The sequence below is a fragment of the Cavia porcellus genome, unplaced genomic scaffold (assembly GCF_034190915.1).
Source record: "Cavia porcellus strain 051 isolate PalLab524CR breed Dunkin Hartley unplaced genomic scaffold, mCavPor4.1 scaffold_7, whole genome shotgun sequence".
Classification (NCBI taxonomy): Eukaryota; Metazoa; Chordata; class Mammalia; order Rodentia; family Caviidae; genus Cavia; species Cavia porcellus.
Genome location: NW_026947490.1, coordinates 94,783,139 through 94,805,117, shown reverse-complemented (window position 1 = coordinate 94,805,117; position 21,979 = coordinate 94,783,139). Strand labels below are relative to the sequence as shown.

Sequence of the window (21,979 nt, the reverse complement as noted above, 5' to 3'; positions counted from 1 at the left end):
TTTAAAGAATGTGAATTAGTAATTCTTGACCATGAATTCTTTCTGGATCACAAACTTCTCTGGGAAATGGATGATATGTCTAGGCCCCCTCCTTGGCCAATTCATGGATGTGTAATCATATCAAATTTTATATATTGTATAGGAAATGGAGAATTTTAGAGGAGTCAGATCTCTCTTTTTTGCCCCTGCCCACAACTCATCCATGGGCCGAGCACCTTCGTCCTGGATGGCAGGAGGCTGCCGCACAGGGAGACAGCTGCTCTAACAGGAAGTCCTCTCAAGGATGAGATCATCTATTTACGCTAGTTGATGAGCTCGGCAGAGCATGTCTGGACACAAGATGTTTACTCCACAGTAGCAAGAATGTGGTCAGGAATGTCATTTTTGTAGAAGGTAGCTACTACACTAAAAGGGCCCTAAATTCTTTCTTATAGCAAAGAGTATGGTGATTTTAATCTGGAGAAATTGTAGGACTGATGTTACAAAGTATCCTGAGCTACCTAAAAGGGAGAGATTATTATGATTTTTGATATTCGATATTCTTAGTAAAGAGTTTGTGAATGTCTAATTTTAAGGATTTAATTACTTGAACTTAAAATCCTGTGTAGGGCAATCACAGGAAGCTGAATGACTATTTGCTTTGAGATTGTTTGTCTCTGAGTCAGTTACATGTCGGAAACATTCATCTATCTAGTTGTATCTACTCTTAAGATTCTCATTATGGTTTCTTTTGCATTGCAGGGTTTTAATCTTGGGTGCTTCTGGCGGGGTCGGTACTTTTGCAATACAGGTAACAATTTTTTTAACCTTGTAAATAGGAAGGTTTTGTTTACATGAATTTATAAATTCGCGTTTATAAATTGCTTTTCCTTAAAAGCCAAGAGAAAGATAGTTCTTGTAAATGCATTGTAATTTAGGACTGCTGTTGCAGTAGGAACGTGCTCTAATGTAGGAGAACTGTTCACCTCTCTGGTGGTTTAACATGTGAGTGTTTGTACAGTAAATGTCAGAGAGGTCTTAGGAAGACCATGGGTGAACGTACAAGTAGGTAGATGTTTGTGGTTTAATAAACATCCAATGCCAATTAGAATTTCTGCAGGTCTTTTTGAGACAGGGTTTCACCATGCAATTCAGACTGGCTGCGAACTCACTTTGTAGCTGAGGCTGACTCAGACTCGCAGTGATCCACCCGCCTCACCCTCCTGACTGCTGGGATTACCGGCGTGTGCCACCGCGCCTGGCCTTCTGTAGGTGTTTTTTTTTTTTTTTGTAGACATTGATAAGGTTATTCTAAAGTGTATATGGAAATGCAGTAGCCAAAATACTGCTAAGACAGCAGCTCCCTCCTAGAGTGATTTTATATGTTCAGTGCAATACCAGTCAAAATGCCAACTGCCTTTTTTGCGTAAGTGGACAAGTTTATCATAAAGCATATAAGGAATTGCAAAGGTCCCTGAGGGCCAGTGTTTCCCTGGGATGGAGGCCGTGACTTCCCTTGGTGTACGTCTTGACTTTTTCTTTTTCTTTTATTTTATTTTAAAGATAGTAAAATACAACAAAACAAGGCAGAACAAAGCCAAGCAAGACAAAGCAGTGAAATTGGTACCGGGTATCAGGGCAGGATACCGAGATAACTATAATAGGCACCATAGTGTATCTCATTGTCTTCACAGTGGTTGTCCATTCAGTCAGGTATAGCAAAATCAAACCAAAAACAGGACATTATAAAACCTAGCGAAACACCATAATGAATAGAGCAAAACAATCAGAACAAAGCAAAACAGTGAAAACAATATCAGCCTTCAAAGACAAGATGAGGGAAATCCCCCGTCTGTGCTACACTGCACACGGTCGTCCTCCCAGAAGATGCTCAGACCGCTGGCCCAGGTCCGCATAATCAGCCCAGCGACACAAGCGCTTACCTGCTTTATGTGCCTTGGCTGCTGTCAACTCCGGCTGATCTAGAAACCTTCCAGTTGCTGGGGTGGGGCGGGGGCGACACTGGACGTCTGATTCCCTGCCCGGGTGCCAGCAGGCTCATGGCAGACACTGACTTACTCTCTGCCTGGCGTGCCCGAGCTCCTGCCGCTCACCAGGAAGCTGGCTCATTGCTTTCTTGGTTGGTGTCCTCCCCCCCGACTCTTTAATTTGTTTGTTCTTTCTGTGGTACTGCTGAGGACAGATATCCAAGACTGAGTTTAGGCACTTTGAATAAATATGTTTTCAATAAATAAGTAAATAAAAGAAGGAAACACAGGAGGAAAAAAGAGAAAGACCATACCTTGCTGGTTAAAGTTAAAATTGCTACCATGTAGGAAAACCACTTGGTACCATCAAATCTGCATATTCATTGCCCTGTGACAACACAATAATTCTGATCTTAGGCGTATGCCCTATTGATTTATGCAGCGTGTTTCCCGAAAGATCTGAAGCAGAATTTCAGAACCAGCCTGTTTTGTTAATGTGCCCCATTGGAAACAACACAGCCGTCCATGGACAGTAAAATGGATAGATGAGCTGTAAGAGATTCTTGTCTATCTCTTCTTAAGCCTGTTAAGTAAAACTTTCTTTAATGTAAAAACTATAATAGAAATTGTGATCACTTTATTCTAAGAGTAAAGGGGTTTATATTATCTGTGGAACAAAATTAAATGGGAGCTTAGAAGAAGACAGTGTAATGTGTCCATACATGGTCTGAGAAAGTAAATATTCTGCGACTTGCTTTTTTAAAAGGGTAAAATAGAGTATATCATATGTTAAAGTTATTTTCATGTTTTCATTAATCATATTATTAGTGATAATAGCGTGCAGGCTGTGTGTGACATACAATAGAAAAAACAGGAGGGGGATTTTCGAACATGGCGGACAGACAACAGCAGCTACTGAAGGCTCTCTAAAGGCTCGGCTCAGAGGCCAGGAATGATGCGGACTAAGGAGATACGAACCAGTAGAGATATGCTCTGCTGACTCAGGAACGAACTGGGCTGAGAGAATCCAACTTAGAATACAGTCCTGGCGCTAAAATAGGAACAGAAAAATCTCGGTGTGGAGGCTCGACCCCGCGCCATTGGAAACCGCGGTTTGGATTTCCCGCCGCCCGGCGGCTGGCTGCCTCCACAGCGGCTCGGCAAGGAGAGACGCGCAGAAGCTCGGGAACGGGAGTCTGCGAACGGAGTCGGAAACAGGACGGACAAGGAGGAAAACTGACTGGTGGCGAGGTGAGTGAGAAACTGACTCCCTACCACAGTTTGACTCCAGCAGAGGTTTTCCTGGGCTCGGGCAGTCCTGTAAGAGCAGGGCGCGGTGGCAACTGCAGCCGCACATTCCCCTCTTGGATGGGATTGGTGAAAGGTGCCTGGCCTGAGTGACGCTGCTGGCGGATTCCCTAGGCTGGCCTAACCCAGATCCCAGAGCCTGACGGTGGCCCGGAGGAGCGACCGACTCCCGCGTAGGCTGCCTCCTCCGCAACTCCCTGGGGCACAGCGGTGGGCGGGAACAACTAGCCAGCGCAATTTGATCAGGCTGTGGCTGACAGGCAGGGAAGCCGGGCCTCCTGTGTAAGATTGCATTTTATAAGGAACAGAAAATATGGGGAAGGGAAGCAACAAAAAAGGCTCCTCGGCCCCCAATCCTGAGAATCAGGCAATAGTGGACACTGCACCAATATACATTAAGCGCCATTTAGAGAGCCTCATAGACCAATTCAGGAATGAAGTTATCAATGACCTGAAGCTAGAAGTATGCAGAATAGTTAGAGAAATGCTAAGCACCACCCAGGAAAAAGCAGATGGTGGAATGGAAGAACAGAAAAAGAGGGGAGAATTGCTTGATGGAGAAAACAGAGAAAGCATTGAGTATGTGAAGCAGGTGCAAAGGGACTATCAAGAAATTAAGAAGTCTATCCAAGACTGGCATAACAGCTTGAAAGAAACTAAGGACAGACTATCTGAACTGGAGGGCAGACTTGTAATATGGGAGAATGAAATGAAAAACTTCTTAAAAATAACAAAGAAACAAACAGCAATAATACAAAGACAAGAAGATGATAAGAGGAGCCATAACTTAAGGATTAAGAACATAAAAGAAGAAGTAGGGACACAAACAAGTGAACTACAAAAGCTACTCACAGAAATAATCCAGGAGAATTTTCCTAATTTAGCAAAAGGTAAAGATACTCAGATGTATGAGGCATACAGGACCCCAGCTACCTACAACCCTAACAGAGAAACACCCAGGCATATAATAATAAAAATTCCAGAAATTCAGTACAAGAACAGAATATTAAAAGCTGTAAGAGACAAGAAACAGATCACTTACAAGGGAATACCCATCAGAATTACAGCAGATTTCTCTTCACAAACCATCAAATCACGAAGAGCATGGGGAGAAATAATTCAAGCTTTGAAAGATAATAATCTCCAGCCAAGATTGAGATATCCTGCACAACTGTCCCTGGAAATTGATGGAAAAACGAGGTGCTTCCAGGATAAAGAGGAACTGGGGGAATTTGCAACCACCAATTCAACCCTACAGAAAGTATTGCAGGATATTCTAAAAAAAGAAAAATACAAAGAACCCAGAAATAGTGGCGGGGAGGCCACAACGAATGGAGCAGAGAACAAAATGAAGAAGACAAACTGACAGCTACTGACAGAAAAAGAGCTCAACAGAAATGAGACAAAGAAGATTGGATGATAGGAACAGCTTTTTTTTGGAGAAAATGACATCTTAATAGGTAATGCTGATTTAGTACCATCTTGTTTTGAAGTCTCATCTAGCTTTTGTTCTTCTGTCTCCAATGGTCTAAACAGGTTGTATCTTATTGGATTTTGTTATGTACGATAGTATAAGCAAAAACCTTTTAAAGACAAGGAGATTATACAGAGACCATTGTTCATTTTCTGTTAGTCGATTCTAAATACTCTATAATGCTGTCATTCTCTTAAATGGTTTTACATTGTTTTGATATACTTAATGCTACAGTATATGAAGTTGTACTCAAGGACTTCAGGGAGGGAGTCAATATGGTAACTATTTTTGGGTCAGGATTATCTGGTGGTGAAACACTATTCTGCTTAAATGGTTATGTTTTGATCTGCCCTGTTTCGCTGTTATGCCCTCTTTTTTCTCAATCTCCACTCCATTATTTACTTTTTTATTTTTATCCACTTAATTAAAGGGAAAAATATAGCAGGATATAATATAGTAACCCACTTTGACTTTCTATTATCTCGATTTGAAGCCCTGTATTACTCTCACCATCTTGTTTTTGACTGAGGTTCCTCTATTCTGTTTTGCTGGATAGTATCAGGTTCGAAAGTTTAGGCATCAGCTGAGAAGATAATGAGATTCATTATAACGCCCATTCTCGTTGACTTTTATCTACTTTTGAAGACCTACAATATCTCCAATGTTTTGGTTTTGTCGGTTTTATTCTTTACGGTTTTGTTCAATTGTATTACAACTAATGATATAGGCAATTCTATTAGAAATAGTGGGAGGCATTATGGTAACCATTGTTGATCACCTTGTATTATGTTTTTATATTATCTATTATGTCCACCCTTTTGACTTGACCGATTCTGTTCTGTTATGTCACATTTGGTTTTACTCTCTTCCAAAAAAGCAATAAGAACCGTGGGAGCAATGAAACCCAAAATGTGTAATAGTCACTGTACAAAAGAGAGGAAAAGAAAGTGCTCTAAACTATATAACTGCATGTATATTTAAATGTATAAGATAGAAAATGATATCACAGAGTTTTATTGGATCATTGAACAGAACTGTTTGCAGTATCATTGTTGGAATGTCCACTCTACAAGCTTTAATTTTGTGACTTGAACAATTATTTCTAAGATGGCAATATGTAATCCATTAACTAGTGATTTCCTACTGTGCATTTTTTTATTCTGTAAATCTGTATAACTGGTACCCCTTCACTGTTTTTTTTTTTCTTCCTTTTCTTTTCTCCTTAAATTTAAAAAAAAAAAAAAAACAATAGAAAAAACAGGAAAAAAATCCTGCCAAAGCCTGTGCCTTTGAGAAGCACGTATCTCAGGAGATACAGCTCAGAGAAGTTCAGAACCATTCGACCCAGCTATTCCCCTTCTGGGTATCTTCTCAGAAGAATTTAAAAAATCACACTACAGCAATATATGTGCGTCAAGGTTTATAGCACCACAAATTGTAATAGCTAAATCTTGGAAACAAATGCCCATTAACCAAGGAGTAGATAACAAAGATATGGTATTTTTATACAGTGGAGTACTATTCAGCCATAAAGGAGGATAAACTTGAAACTTTTATAGTTAGGTAGATGCAACTTGAGACCGTGCTCATAAGTGAATGTCAGACTCCGTGTGTAAACATCATTTTATCTCCCTTGTGTGAGAAAGAGTATATAAGATCCAAAATGTACAACAGAAAATGATAAATAGGAAGAAATTGTTCAAAAGGAACAAGGATCTAGGATGGGAGAAAGGATGCAAAGGAAAAGGGAAAAAATGCAAGTCAGCTGTACTGTCAGGGTTTCTTACCTCATTGTTTAAAATGAGCCAAGAGGAAGGTTTGTGCTAACGTCAGTTAGAGAAATTTTGATGCTCCCATCCCCACTCTGAATAAGTACTTTAAAAATAACAATAGGCAATGTATTAACTATTATTATTCTATTTTTTTATAAATTTTTATTTTATCTTTTCCCCATAAAATGAAAATAAATAAATTACAAATAGAAAGAAGAAAAGAAAAATTGAGTCTAAGCTTTATAGTCTCACACTGAATTGTGCTTGAATAGTAGCACGAACTCATTTATTTTCTGTAAATAGGTGTATGTGAGGTTGTCTCTTGAAATATTATACAGTCCTCACTAGAAGAGTGTGGAATTCACGGAGAAAAAGCCAATTTGAGATCTACGGCACCAAGTGTAGAAACACAACCCCGCGATCCAGTAAGCAGCAAAGAAGCTGTCGAAGACTTGTCAGGCTGATTGAAATCTTTTAAATATATTTAAACCCATGAACTCACGTTGATGTATTTTAAAAAGTGGTCCCTTTTAGGAGATTATAAGAAACCAATGTATTCTTTTATAAAACTGATAAAAGGAAAATAAAAATTTGTTTTCCCTTTTCTGACTCATGTGAGTAAACTCGGTAGTCAAAGTAAAAGTCTTTGTTTCCGTCTTTTCTTGCTGGTTTTTCTTTCTCCTCCTTCCTTCCTTCCTTCCCCTCCCCTTCCCTCATTCCACTTCTCACCTGAATGTTTTCTTCCCAAAATTCATTGCACATTTCGTTCCCTCTTTACACTTGCAGTCTCTCACTGGAGAAACAGTGTGGTATTTACACATGGGTGTCAAGTTATTTCACTTAAGGATGTCTCGGCATTCATCCATTTAACTAGAAATGTCTCAGGCTTTTCCCTATGGCAGAGTCCTCCATATAAAAATCCCACATCATCTTTAGCCATTCATCATTAATGGCACTTGGGCTGTTCCCGGAGCTGCTGTAAATGCAGGTGTGCATGGATCACTGTGTTGTGGTGCTTTGAAATCTTAGGGAAGACACCAAGAAGGGAAATAGCTGGGCCAAATGGAACCTCTAGTTCTAGGTTCCTGAGGAATTTCCACCCTGATTTCCACAGTGGTTGCAGCTGTCCACACTTCTACCACAGTGGAGAGGGCTTCCTCTCTCCCACAGCCATGTCAGCATTTGTTATTGGTTGATTTCTTGATAATAGCCATTCTTTCTGGAGTGAGATGGAAACTCAGTGTTGTTTTAATCTGCATCTCTTGAATGGCCAGTGATGAGCTTTTTCGCGAATATTTATTTGTCATTTCTATTTCTTCATCTGAGAAGTGCCTACTAATTTCAGATGTCCATTTTTGAACTGGGTTTTTAAATCTGAGAGGGGTCTGATTTTTTGAGTTCTTTATATATCTAGATAGTAGTCCTTTGAGCAACAGCTGGCAAAAATTTTTCCCACACTGTGGGTTAACTTTTCATTCTGTTGGTGTATTCTTTTCCTATGAAAAGCTTTTTAATAAGATTAAATCTCAGTTGTTAATTCTTTGAGATAGTTCCTGTGCAATCGGGGTTTATTCATTAAGTCTTTGCCTACACAGTATTATCAAAAGTTCATGGTGGCTGTGGCCAATCCCACAAGCAACAAGAACAGGGAGGTGGAAGTCCCTTTCCTTCCCTTACATTGTATGCAAGCTGCCTGCCTCAGGGCCACAGTCACACAGCCAATCCCAGCACTAGACAATGAGCCAATCACAAACAGTAGATTTAACTGCCTTCAAAAGGCCCACCCCCATGACTGAATGAGGCTTTGGGGGACATCCAGACACAAACTATAACAGATGGCTTTTATCAGATTGAGATAAAGACCATCTGTAATTTTCTGTGGATTTTTAAAATTATGAATGGGTTCTGGACTTTGTCAAACACGGTCTGCATGTATTGAGATGATCATATGGTTTTTGTCCCTGGTTCCTATATTACATTTATTGATATGCTTCTGTTGAACCATCCTTAATGAATCCTACTTTTCTTAGTGTATAATCTTCTTGGAGATTTGCTGCATTCTGTTTGCCAGTATTTTATTGAGGAATTTTACCTCTGTGTTCATTAGGAAGGCTGGCCTGTAGTCCTCTTTTCTGGTTGGGTCTTTCTCTGGTTTTGGTGTCAGGATGATGCTCGCTTCCAGGAATGAGTTTGGGAGTACTGCTTCTCTTTCAGTTTCATCAAAGAGTCTGAAAAGTAGTGGCATTAGATCTCCTCTAATTTTCTTGTAGGATTCAGCAGTGACTCAGGCCTGTCCTTTTCTTGGTTGGTAAGTTTCTAGTTACATCTTCAATGTCATTGACTGATACTGGGTTAGATTTTTGGTTTTGTTCCTGGTACTGGGGATTGAACTCACAACCTTGTGCTTGCCAGGCAGGCACCTTCACTGCTGAGCTGTATCCTCATCTTGGATTAGATTTTTTATATCTTCCCGATTCAGCTTTATTAATTCAGATATATCTATGAATCTGTACATTTCTTCTGTGTTCTCCATCTTATTAGAGTATAGGTTTTTGAAGTAAGTTTTGGTGATGTTCTAAATGTTTATGCTGCGGCAAGATTTGTTGAGATTTCACCCTTTTCACCCCAAATTGCATGGATTTGAGTCCTCACTTTTCTCTTTATAAGGTTGACTAAAGGTTTCTCAATTTTATTTAATCATTTAAAGAACCAAATCTTTGATTCATTGATTGTTTCTATTGTTTTCTTAGTCTCCATTACATTAATTTGTGCTCTGATCTTTATAAAGCTTTGGATTTGCTTTGGTCTTCTTTTGCTAGAAGTTTGAGATTCAACCTTAGGTTATTTACTTCAGCTTGCTCTGTTTTTCTGATACAGGAATTCACTGCTATAAACTTCCCTCACGGGACCGCTTTTGTTGTAGAAATTGTCTAGTTTCTTTCTGAGTTTCATCTGTGACCCACTGGCTATTCAGGAGGGTGTTACTTTCCGTGTATTTATGAAGTTCTTGTTTCTTTTGCCATTGGTTTTGAATTTCATTGCACTATGATTTGATAACATGCGTGGGATATTTTTCAGTATTTACTTAAGCATATTATTCTGTGAACTAGTGTGTGGTCTGTTTTGGAGAACATCCTATGTGCTGCTGCTGTATATTCTAATGTTTTGGGGTAGAACACTCTACAAGTGGCCCTCTACAAGTCCATTTGTTCAAGTTTGGTTCAGTTCTGATAATTCTTATTGATTTTTTTTGTCTAGTTCATCTATCTATTTGTGACAGTGGGGTATTGAGGTCCCACATTACAGTTGTATTAGAGATTATTTGATTTTCATATCTGTTAGTATTTGTTTTATATAATTGAGTGCCCTGGTATTTGGTGCATATATAATTATGATTATCATTTCTTTTTAGGTTGTTCCCTTTATAAGCTTTAGTGACCTCATTTGTTTCTCTTAAGCAGTCTTGGTTTGCAGTCCACTTTGTCTGCACATAGAAGAGCCACCCAACTTTCTTTCAGGTTCTTGTCACATGGAGTATTGTTTTCTTCCTTTGACTTTCAGTCTGCAAATTTCTTTCTGAGTTAAATATGTTTCTTGTATGCAGCATATTGTTAGGTCTTACTTTTTTATCCATTCTGCCAGTCTGTTTCTTTTGATTGGTGAATTGGGAGAATAGCTTTGATGGTTATAACTGATACTGTATTGACTTACCGTGGTTTTTTTTCCTTTTATTGGTTCCCATATTTTCCCCTGTTTAGTAGATTCCTTCTGTTGGGATTCATAGAGTGTAGCCCTCATTATCTCTTTTTAAAATGTCCTTCAGAACACTTTGTAGTGCTAGTTTGGTGATTATGAATCTTTTCAGGTGTTCTTTGTCATGGAAATAACATTTCTTCATCAATTTTGAAAGATCGTTTTGTAGAGTACATAGTTTTCTTTCAGGGCTTGAAATACTTCAAGCTCTCCTCAAGGGTTTGTGTTGAAAAGTCTGCTATGATCCTGGTGCATTCCTTTAAAGGTGATTTGTTTCTTTCATCTAATAGCTTTTAATCTATGCTTGCATTGAATTTCTGGAATTTTAATTATTGCATACCTTGGTGTAGGTTTGTTTTTTTATTGTTGTTTTTTTTTTTTTATCACGGCTAATTAGAGTTCTATGTGCCTCACTTATCTGAATGTCAGATTATTTTTCCCTGCCTGGGAAGTTTTCTGTTAATACTTCTGTGAACAGGTTTTTTAAAATGTCATTTGTGCTATCTTCTGCTTTTTTGTATTGACTCTGCTCAGTCTCATGTTGTTTTTTAAATAATTAGTAACCACTGGATTGATTTTTCATGGTTCCTGCTATTTCTAAGGAATCTTTTCATGATGCCAACCTCATTTCTGTCTTCTCGACCTGATATTCTCTCCTCACACCGGCTCATTTTGCTGCATATACTTTCAGTGAAATTTTTAATCTCTGGGAGTCTATCTGACTGTATTCCGTGGATTCCACTTCTTTCCTATGCTGGGCATTCATTGTCTCCTTCATTTTCCCAAGTCCCCCTCCTTTTTTATCTGATTCTGCTCTAGATTCACCAAGCATGTCTTTCATCATGGTCACCATCTCTAGTTACCTGAGAAATTATTTCTGATGATTTCCCCCGCGGGCCTTATCCATCCGCTTTATCACTTCTGCTCTCACCCCTTCAGAGAGTCCGAGTGGCTGGTTTTCAAGTTCTTCGTCTCATTGCCCCCTGGGTTTGCCCTTGGTGAGCTGCAGGTGCATTGTACTTAAGTAACATTTCATTTTCTATTTTGCCTTTTTCTTTTTTTTTTTTAATTTCTGGCTTGATGCTTATAAATTGCTTATGGCAAAGAACTTTATTGCTACTATTCTAAATCTTAAGAAATGACTACTTAGGGGCTGGGGATTTAGCTCAGCGGCATAAGCACCTGCCTTGCGAGCAGGGCGGTTGTGAGTTCGATCCTCGGTACCGATAAGAAAAAAAAAGAAGAAATGACTACTTCTCAGAGATGGCTTCCAGTTGTAGCTGGCTTTTGAGTTTTGAGACTCTTTAAAGTCTGTCCAATTTATTGGAGATGAGAAGTTGGTTCCTATTTGGCCTAGCTCCTGGTTCTTGGGCACTGGACTATATACTTTTTATGACCGTTAGGCAATCTCAGTCTTGGTATACTAGCAACTGAACACTAGAAAAGCCGATTAGAACAATTATGTCTCATTTGGTAAAGTTGCACAATCACCAATAACAATAGTATCAAACACAACCTAGAAAATTAAAAACTGTGATAATTATTAATTTGCCACCTTAAAGCATCGGAACTAAATTGTGGTTATCTAGCAAAATCTAGAACTAGAAAATTGTATACAGTAAATATGCCCTCAGTATGATGATCTTTACCCTGGGGGAGGGGGTTTAAAAGAGGTTGGGGAAAAGAGATAGAAGAAAAGAAAGAGATTAGAAGAAGCCTGGAGGACAAAGGACGCTCATGCAGACTTTGGGAAACTGATGTGGAAGACAGAAAGGAAAGACAAAGAGAACAGAACAACAACAAAAAAACTAGAAATGATGTTCACACATAAATAAACAAGCACAAATAATGAAGAAAAATAAAAAACAACATACAAAAACAAGAAAAGAAAATAAGAAAAAATGTCCATTTCAAGATGCGTTTCTGCCGTCACTGGTAGGATCCCAGCAAGCCGCTGTAGATTTATGCTGGGATGGTGGATAATCCCAGCAATCCTGCACCGTTAGTTTCATCGAAGTTCAGTCTGGTTTCTGGCTGTGCAGCTGGACCCAAATTTGTTCAACCTGCCGCGCTCAGTGTCTCCTGCTAGCTTGAACTCAGCTGCTTGATCTTTGGCCAGTTTGAAGTCTTTCCTGCCTCACCGCGACACTGGGAGCGACTAACTACCTGGAATTAGCCCCCTGGTGCTCCAGAGTTCTGAACTCAGCTGGTCCTGCTCTAGATGGCCACCAGCCAGTCACCCTCTCCTCAGGGAGGTCTGATCCGGCACCATCGGCCACTGCAGTGTGCCGCATTCACTGCTCCATTCCGCTGGTACCTTTCTCTGTGGAGGCCTCTGGGATTGCCAGTAGTCACCGTGCATCCCCAGGGTCAAGCTGCCCCTCCTGCAGAGGGGGTCAGGGCTCAGGGAGAAAGAGCTGCTTGCCACCTCCTCCTCTGTTGAAGTCTCTCTCTTCACGTTCTTTGTGGGCTTTAAAAGGAAAGGGCTAGAAGAGGAGTCTATAATATAATTGGAGAGAGACCACATTTTAAAAATACATAAGACCAAACGATAGCACCTAAGCAGTGCATATTTGAGTGATAACCCTTTTTGAATGCAATGAGGTGATTACTATAAAAATTAAGATAATAAGAGCTTGTGAGCGAGAGAGGCATTTCTGCTGGACAGGCACAGAGATCTTTGAAATGGTTGCTGGCATTTTGCTTCCTAATAGGTATTTTCTATGTATGTGTTTTATAGAAAACAAAGTAAACCTTTTAGTAATATTCAAAGTACTAGATACTGTAGTTCCAAATGGAAAAGGAAAAATTAGAATTTGGAGGAAACCTAATTGAACTATTTAAATGCGTGACATTCTTCCTTAGCCTTTAAAGACAAACACATTGGATGCAGGTATTTAGCATGTAATTTTCTTTTTCCATAGTCATTTCTTGTACAGACAGTAGAAAAAGGATGGTCACAGCAAGCTGCTTGTCTTGGGTTGTGTTTGAATTTGATTTAGGGATTGTGCACCGTGTTATTTTCCTGTAGTGTCTCTGTTTGTAGCCTGTAAGCAAAATAAATCCTACATGATACCTTTCAGAGATGTTTTAATTCTCCTCAGATTTGCAAGATATGCATCCTGTTGGCCAGTATTGCTTTTTGGAATAAAAAGTGAGAAATTAGGTGAGCTTATGAGCTGTGTTTTTTGTACTTTCCAGGTGTTTATTTAGCGCCTTGGCCTGCCCTGGAGTGAGCGGGTACCACACTGCGAAACACAGATCCCTTATAATCTAGTGAAATTTTGCAACTTACCTGCAAGAAGTTCAAGAAATTGATACGCAGGACAGGGTTGAGAGAACAGCTGATGTGTTACAATTACCCATATACGAAGTTCTCAGTGAATTAGTTAGCTATTTTCAAATTAAGATGAAAGTCTTCCCTTTAACTGGAGGAGGGAAGAAGGCTTGCTGTGCATGGGTGAGGCCCAGGTGCCAGCCACACTGCCACCTAACTAACAGGTAACATCTCTGTGTGTGGCCAGGCACCTGGAGAATCATTGCGTACTCCTTAACCTGTGCCTTCTCCAGTAATTGGTGCTTGGCAGTTTTCATTACAAGCTCATTAGAAATCCTATTAAGTTGATATTGTAGAAAAGAATTATAGCACTTGCGGAACGGGAAGCTTTCTGCATTCTTTTTTTTTTGGTATCAGGAATCGAACTCATGACCTCACGCTTGCCAGGCAGGTGCTGTGCCACTGAGCTGTGGCCCCCTTCCGCTTTCTGCATTCTTAATCCAGCATCACATTAGAATTTAGTTTCCTTTTTATTTTATCATTTTTACTGGTCTGACTGGTGGCTTCTTGCGGTTCTTGTTAAGATGATGTACTGAGAGTTCTGTGAGGAGCAGTCTGATGCAGGAACACGCGGTGTCCACTTTGTGTTTAATGCGGTTGATCCATTTCCCCCTCCTTTTCTTGTTCTCTGACAGGTGATGAAAGCGTGGGATGCTCACGTGACAGCAGTTTGCTCGAAAGACGCCAGCGAGCTCGTCAGGAAGCTTGGGGCAGATGATATCATTGATTACAAATCTGGAAGTGTAGAAGAACAGCTCAGATCCTTAAAACCGTATGTATTAGAACAGTGCTCCCCTCGGGAGGTGGGCACAAGGACAGTTGATAATGCACATGGAGGTGGTTTGATGGCCTTGCTGGCCGGTTGGAATCTGGATCACTGAGTTCCATTCTAATCGTAGAGGTTAATAGGTACAGTAACCACATGATGTATACCGAGAAAGTGACTGCTTACGTGGTCTGTGCTAATTTTAAGTTAATATATTTTTATTGCTGTCTTGTTAGAGGTCTGAAGAAAAATTGGAAATGCACTCCGTTGGGTGGCATCTGTCACCATAGGAAGAATATAAAATGGTGCCTGGAAATACCTGACTAGCAGGTATTTTTGACTTTGGGCTCACGGATGATTACTGGGAGCGGAGGGCACAGGTGTCTTCAGCATGTGTGAGGTCAGGCGAGCGTCGGGCCTGAGCTATGAACAGGGATGTGCTAGGATTCTCTCTTGCCCTGTTGTTCTGACTGTGGCTCCCTGTCTTAATGGGTCTTCATTAGGCAAGACGGAAGCTGTGACTCCAGCTGAACAGTGCTCGGAAAGCTGTCTTTCTGCATGTTTCAGAGGTTTTTCCTTTTTTGATTAGTTTTTAGAAACCTATTGTTCTTGCTCACATTAAGTAGTGTGTTTCCACAGACTGAAGAAAAACAGGGGAGCCCCACCCCATCTGACCCTGCTTTCCTTCCTCAGCCACCTCCTCCGGGACTGCCATGTGCAGCTCCCGAGGAAGCACCGTCCTGGCTGCCTGGACCTCTGCAGCCTGGCGACAGGGGGAATGAGACACATACTGGCTTCATGGTCTTGCCTTCTGGTCAGGGAGTGTCGGTGGTCAGGGCTCTAGGGAAAATGAGGGGCAGAGGACTTCTGTATGCTCGGAGTGATGCCATGAATTGTTGGCGGAGAGTTGGGTCTATAATTTGATCTCCAGATGTCTTCTCAGACAGTGCCTGCTCTACAATACCACGCTGTCCTTGACTTCTAAGTGTCCTCATGTTTGTTTCTTCAGAGATTGGGAAGGAAGGAGAAACTATTGTAAGGAGAGGAATAATTACCTAGTAAGGTCATTCTTCTGCACTGCATGTTCTTTGATTTTTTATTTGTCTTTCTTTAGTTTAATCCCATGGAACTCCTGAGAGCCATGAAATTGGCCAAAGCTGGTTTTAAGAGCTTTGATGTTTGACTTCACCAGGATGAATTAGGAAGGAAAAAAAGATTTATCCAACAGGAATTCAGTTGATTTACTTAGTTTACACAATGCATTGTTTAAATAGATTATTTTTTTTCCCAAAGTATTTAAATGCTTTAGTGGGTTTTTATCTTCTCCAAGTGGAGTATATTGATTACAGCAGTTTTTAGGTTGAATGTAAGGATTTACACAGCTGTCATTTCCCAGCATTCCAATGATTTGCTTCGTTGCCGTGTTAGAGCAGAACTGAGGCCTGAGAGAACGGTGTCATCTCTCTTCATGCACCACCCTGGTACTGTATGTGAGCCAGAAAGTAGGAAATCTAGGTGAAGATATTCCTCCTAAGTGGAGGAAATAAAATCAGTCTTTTGAGTAGAAGCCTTACATACTTTTTATTTCCAAGTATTCCTGTGCACTAAAGAATAATGTATATTGAATGGATCACTTGGCACTTTTCTCCAAAGCTCCAGTTGGGATTCCTCAACCTTGGTAACTTTGGGGCTGGATACTCTTTTGGCATGAGAGCTTATGCTGTGCATGGCAGGCAGCCAAAATCTGATTCAGAACCACTTGGTTAGGTCATTTTTAAACTATTAAAAAACATGATTTTTATGACCAAAAACCTATGACATTGAATTTATGTTGGAGAAAAGCCCTAGCGGATGAGGGGTGTGCTCTTGAGGCCCCCACCCCCAGCTGGGTGCTGCTACAGGCCGGCTTGCGAGCTGACAGAGACAGAGCTGTGGCCGCCTGACGATGGCAGTCGGGGAGGCTGACAAGGTCCCGCGGTCGCTTCTCCTTCCAGGTTTGATTTCATCCTTGACAATGTTGGTGGCTCCACAGAAACATGGGCTCTGAATTTTCTCAAGAAATGGTCAGGAGCCACCTATGTGACTTTGGTGACTCCTTTCCTGCTGAACATGGACCGCCTGGGCATCGCAGACGGCATGCTGCAGACGGGGTTCACCGTCGGCACCAAGGCGTTGAAGGTACGAGGGGGCGTTTCAGCCAGTGAGAGCACCCCGGGGCCCTGCTGCTGGAACGCGGGGTGACCCTGGCCACTTCCTCTCCTGGCGGCAGCATAGCACATCACTGCCAGCACGCATTCTGGGAGTCGCACTGGCTGAGTTCAGAGAACGGAACGGAGTAGCTGTGTGACCCTGTAAGTACCTAGCATTGGTGAGCCGGCGTCCTCACCTGTGAAGTGAAGCTGTTAATTCACCTTCCTACGCCAGGCGAGGTGGCTGAGGCAGGAGGATCGCCACAGGTTCGAGGCCAGCCTAGGCTCGTACCAAACCCTTGCAGAAAAAAACCCATAATAGTAATTGATCTGCCTTATCTAAGCCCAGTGTCCTGACCTGTGAAGTGAATTCACCTCCCTTTAGACAATCAAAGTGAATGTGGCATAATGCAGGATACATGCAAAGCTCTTCCCGAACATTAGCCTCCTAGTTAGTTGTCACTGCCTCTCGGACATGGGTCTATTTTTGTTTGTTTATTCATTTGTTAAACACTGTGGAGCATTTGCTGTTAGTCACGGTGCTCGGGTGTCACCGTGAAATGGGAGGTCAGTTTGTCCATCTTGGTCATCTAGATAATGCCTTGCCTTGAACTTCCACTGTCAGATTTTATCCTTTATGTTTGACATGTTTTGTTTTCTTTTCAGCATTTCTGGCAAGGAGTCCATTATCGCTGGGCCTTTTTCATGGCCAGTGGTCTACATCTAGATGAAATTGCAAAGCTGGTAGATGCAGGAAAGGTAGGTGTATCTGAAAACCTTTTATTTGGGAGCTTTTGTGTTGCTGAAACATGTCTTGAGACCTGCCCACTGGCTTCAGCGGTGGGAACTCTCCAGAAGTAGGCTTGGCTGACATACACGCTGCCTTACACGGCCAAACTTCTATGTGATGTTTTTGGTTCTGTCTCCATTAGAACTGGACGCAGACTGCCATGTCTGCAGTCTAACCGAGTAGTCTAGCCTCCTTTCTGAGTAGCTGAAGAGGCAGGCGTAGAGACTGTGCAGTACTCTTAGAGACGCTTGATGAGATTGTCGCCGAGTTGGGCTCTGTGTTGGCCTGCTCATATTTTGGTAGTAGTCTTGAAAAGATGGCACCATCTCTGCACAGCGATGGTAATACCCCTGCAGGTCTGCAGTGTAACAGCTCCCGGAAATGACTTCGTCTGAGGTTGAGGCTGCCCTGGAGATAGGCTGCTTTCCACACGACAAGGGAAACAAACACTGTAGCATCTAAACCCCAACCTGTCTGGGTGAGAAGCAGTTCCCCAGCATCTTGATTCCCAGGCTAGCAAAGGAAATCCAGTGTAAACATGGTGAATCTGAAGGTTGGTGGCCAGGGCATGGGGCGGGGCGGAGGGGTGGGGTTGACGGGGTTCGGATGGAGATAACTGGTTGGTGTCCTCTGACTGCTAATGTGTGTCCTGCAAGGGACCTCAGGGAGAGGGGCTTTTGCTTGGGGCCTTTAACTCTTTGGGTGTCAGCGGCCCTTTCAAGCCTCCTGAGATTAGCAGCCTCTTCAGTTACCGGCTGCTTATTTAGCTTCTTACACTCAGCTGCCTTTACCGTTCCCCGTTCTGGGGAGGAACCCAAAAGGCGGACTCATATCCTGGTTTTGGTATTGGTGATTTTTTGCGAGATTGTGTGTAATTACAGGATTGAGAGTCTCATGTACCTTAAAGGGATGCATAAGCTCAGAGATACACTGATTCCTGTTTTAGGGATGCGCTGAAGCTTGCAGAGCGGGGACCAGAACTCACCCCTGCAGACCCCTGGGCCCGTGCTTTTCCGGTGCCTCCATGTGGCTGCCTGTTGCGTGTTTGAGCTGATTGGAGACTCTGTGAGCATTGTCTTGTCCTTGTTATTTTGCAGTGTGTAGGGAAAGAGGTTGGCACAGGACCAGCAGAACCACCTCACCATCTGTGTTGGACACTTAGGATGACCCTGGAAAGTGGGCTTTGTTCTGTGGCTGCCTGCCGCTTGCTGGCCCGTTTCATCTTTCATTTTGATTTTAGGACAGACTGTTTTAAGAACCGCTTCCTGCTTTCTGTGCATTTGAGTTTTTGTTGTAATTAAGGGACTGTGTAGGAGACGGCCAGTTAGTACTTCCCACATCCTTTGGTTTCAGGTTTGCAAGCTTTTTCCTGGACTCCTAGCTCTTGCTGTGTAAAGACTGGCTTGCTGTCACTGTGACTGTGTCAGTGCCTCTTGTAGGGATCTCCCATATCCCAGAGGGATGCTTATCTTGTTGCTAGGAAAAGGGAAATCAGTGCTGCATGCAGCTGGCCCACATCGTTAGCGGGGTCTCAGCCCTCTGAAAGCCTCCCGTGGACTGCACTGTCCAGGCAGCTCACACGCTTCCCTTTGCTCTTCTGTATTCAGAAGGGTGTGACATTCTCCTTGGGAAGTCACTGTTGACCCCACGGAGACGAGAGGTGATTTGTATATATTCACCTCCGGGATTTAGCAGGTAACTGATGGAACAGAGGAAGCAATAGCGAATAGATGCTCTCTCTGCAAGTATCTCTGAAGCAGGATGAACAAGGAAATCTTACGCCTTGGATTCTTCTCACTCCCAGCCAGGCTTCTGAGCCTGGGAAATCATTTCTGACAATGCAGCGCTCTGGACCTGCACCGAGCTGATAGGTGATGCTGGGTGTCACGACAAGGCCAGCTGTCTCGATGCCTCTGCTTCCCTGAGGGTGGCAGAGGCCAGTGCCTGCCTCTCCTGGGAAATCGGAGTCACCTGACAGATCTTATGTGCTGTGCAGTTAGTAGAGGTTTGGTCCACTGGAGAAAGATGTTTAGCTTCTTTTAAGCTTTGGCTGAGGGCGTAAGGAATGTAGTTAGCAGGTGTCTGATAGAGGGCTGTAGTTCTTTTTAAAGTCATGAACAATAGAACCTACTATTATAGAACATTTTAAGTTAAATTTAACTTAACAGTTTAAGTTTAATTTAAGTAAATAAATATATTCCCAAGGCCTAAAATCCCAAAACATAGGGAAAGTGTTTCATGTAATCACTTTGAATTGTATCCCTCACTTTCTTTGAACGGCCTGCCTCGCCTTCGCTTCACATTAGGGTACAAAACTTCTTCATCCCTGACTTTATTAGCAGCTGTGTGATATTCTTTGGTACAGATATGCCATCCTTGATTTATTCATTCTAATCTTTTGCAAATAATGATAATGATAATGGACAAACCAGTGGATAGATCTGTATTTGCGTTAAGTATCTAATCGTGAGAACATCCATTTCTGTTCATAGACATGAAATCACTGAGTGCAAAGCTATCTGCACTCAGAACAGGTCTTCAGATCGCTTTTGAAGGTCTAGTCTGCATACACAGTGTGGGGAATTCCTCCTTCAGCCGCTTTCCAGGACCTCCCGCCCCATTTCCTGCCCTTTTACCTTCTTACTTCCTGAGAGACTTGCTTTTGGAAATGTGAAGATCTGGCGTTGGTCACTTCTAACTCAGGCCGTCCTGACTGAGACTAGAGTCTGGATAGTATTATTGGGGGATGTTGCTGTCCTTGTGTGGCACCCTGGTGAACACTGGGGAAGCCCCAGATGAATATCTGCGATAATGAGACTTCTCCGTCTGTACCAGCACCGACCGCACTGTCGGTCATGGTTTATGTCTGTGGCCCCCAGGCCTCATGAGTTTGCATTGTTCATTTGTGATAGTGCTTGGATTGATGGTGTCAGTGCTCCACCCACACAGGGGTGGAGCCAGGATGTGATGTAATGGCAGGAAGAAGGTGTGTCTTGCTCTTTGCTGGTTCCGGCTTGCTGTTTGCAGCCGCCATGAACTGCAGCCCACCATGCCCGCCTGCCTTGGAGCCAAGTGTGGACTGAAACCTCCAAAAAACTGTAAGAAATAAACCTTTCCTTTCCCCAGTTTGGGCTTCAGGTATTTTGTCTCAGTGACAAAGTAAAAAGTAACTAAGACACGGTCTTTGCCTTCCCAAAGGGTTCCACTAGTGAATATTTCTGGAATTAGTGCCCACCATTGTCAAGCCCAAAGTGATGAGGAGCTGACATTGCACCAGCATGAGGAGAATTCGCTGTTTTCACGTAGCTGTCATCATGCGGTCCTCTTGCACATGGTGGGATTCTAATTTCATATTTATTCCAGCTGGACACAATGTCAGTCTGGATGTGAAGAACTATATAGTGTGTCCATTATTGCTTAGCCACAGGTTACCCAACTATAGCCAGGGAGCCAATCCAGTCCTGTTTTTGTACAGTCTCTGAGCTAAGTATGGCTTCTACATTGACTTACTCAAAAACAGTGGAAAAGAACATAGATTATGTGTGGTCTACAAGCACTCAAATATTTACTATCTAGCCCTTTTATGGAAAGAGTTTTCTAATCTTAGACTGCTAGTTTAGGTCTTTTTTTAACCACCTAACCCAGTTATGCCAGCCCCCAGCTGACAGCAGGCAGAGGAGGGGCTGCTGGGCTGGTGACAGCGGAGTCCCCTGGGCGCTTTGCTCCACGCAGCCAGGGGCGCAGCACTGTTCCCCTGCACAGTCTCACGGGGCCTGGTGCGTGACCGGCCCTGCAGCCTAATGGACTGCTACTGACACTGTGCCTGGGGCCCAGGGCCTGTAGTTCATGGCATTTTTTTATTAAGCACAGTACACATTTCCTATTTTTATATTATTTAGCAAACTTTCTTGGGGTGGGAAATGGGAGGCCCATAGCAAATATTCAGGCCGTGCTTATGTCATTGATTAGCACAGTTAGAAGCAGAAAAGCCTAGTACGGATCCAGTAGTCCTCGCCCGTTGTCGCGTCACACTTAAAGAGACTAAAAATTTAAATGGCATGCTTGAGTCACCTAGGTCGACACCTTGGGACTCCGAGGACAGCCTCTCCCACTGCCTTTTGCTGCCTTTAGGATTGAGGCCTAGAAGTTAAACAGTGACCCTTCCTGCACTGGATTCCTCATTCATCATTTTCCACTGGTGTACAGGAGTGTTACACGGGTCGTTTGAAGTCTTGATATTTTATTGTATCTTTTTGTGTCAAATGACAGGGCTGTCTTCCGGGGGACGGGCTAAAGGGAGAAGTGTCGCCGTGCCTTCTCGGGTTTGCAGGGGCTGCCTGCATCCTGTGGTTTGGGCTGCATCATTTGCCCTCCACGTCCCCATCACACCTTCTCGGGCCTGGCCCTCCAGCCTCAGGGAGCACAGGGAATGAACCACGGCGACCCCCACCCTTCAGGATGCTTGACTTAGTGGCATCTGCAGTTAGGCAGCTTTTGCCATGGAAGGTAACGTGCACAGATTTGTGGGATTAGGATGTGAGTATCTTGGGAGGCCACTATTCTGCCTACCGCAAATGCGTAAAATATCTCAAAGGTATGTGAAGGGATTGTAAAATACCGTTT

General features: G+C 42.6%; 1 protein-coding gene across 10 annotated transcripts in view; it reads left to right on the top strand.

The window, feature by feature from the left end:
• The window catches only part of Rtn4ip1 (reticulon 4 interacting protein 1), a 44,541-nt gene that overhangs the window by 18,205 nt on the left and 4,357 nt on the right, over positions 1-21,979 (top strand). For all 10 annotated transcript variants that reach the window (XR_001200386.3, XR_010048977.1, XR_010048978.1 and 7 more), the window contains 4 exons: positions 742-790; positions 14,247-14,383; positions 16,372-16,555; positions 17,233-17,325. Coding sequence is in view for 3 of the 10 variants with exons in the window: in XM_013148510.3 (XP_013003964.2) it covers positions 742-790; positions 14,247-14,383; positions 16,372-16,555; positions 17,233-17,325 (463 nt within the window). In the remaining 7 variants the exon portion in view is untranslated. The remainder of the gene's footprint in view (positions 1-741; positions 791-14,246; positions 14,384-16,371; positions 16,556-17,232; positions 17,326-21,979) is intronic.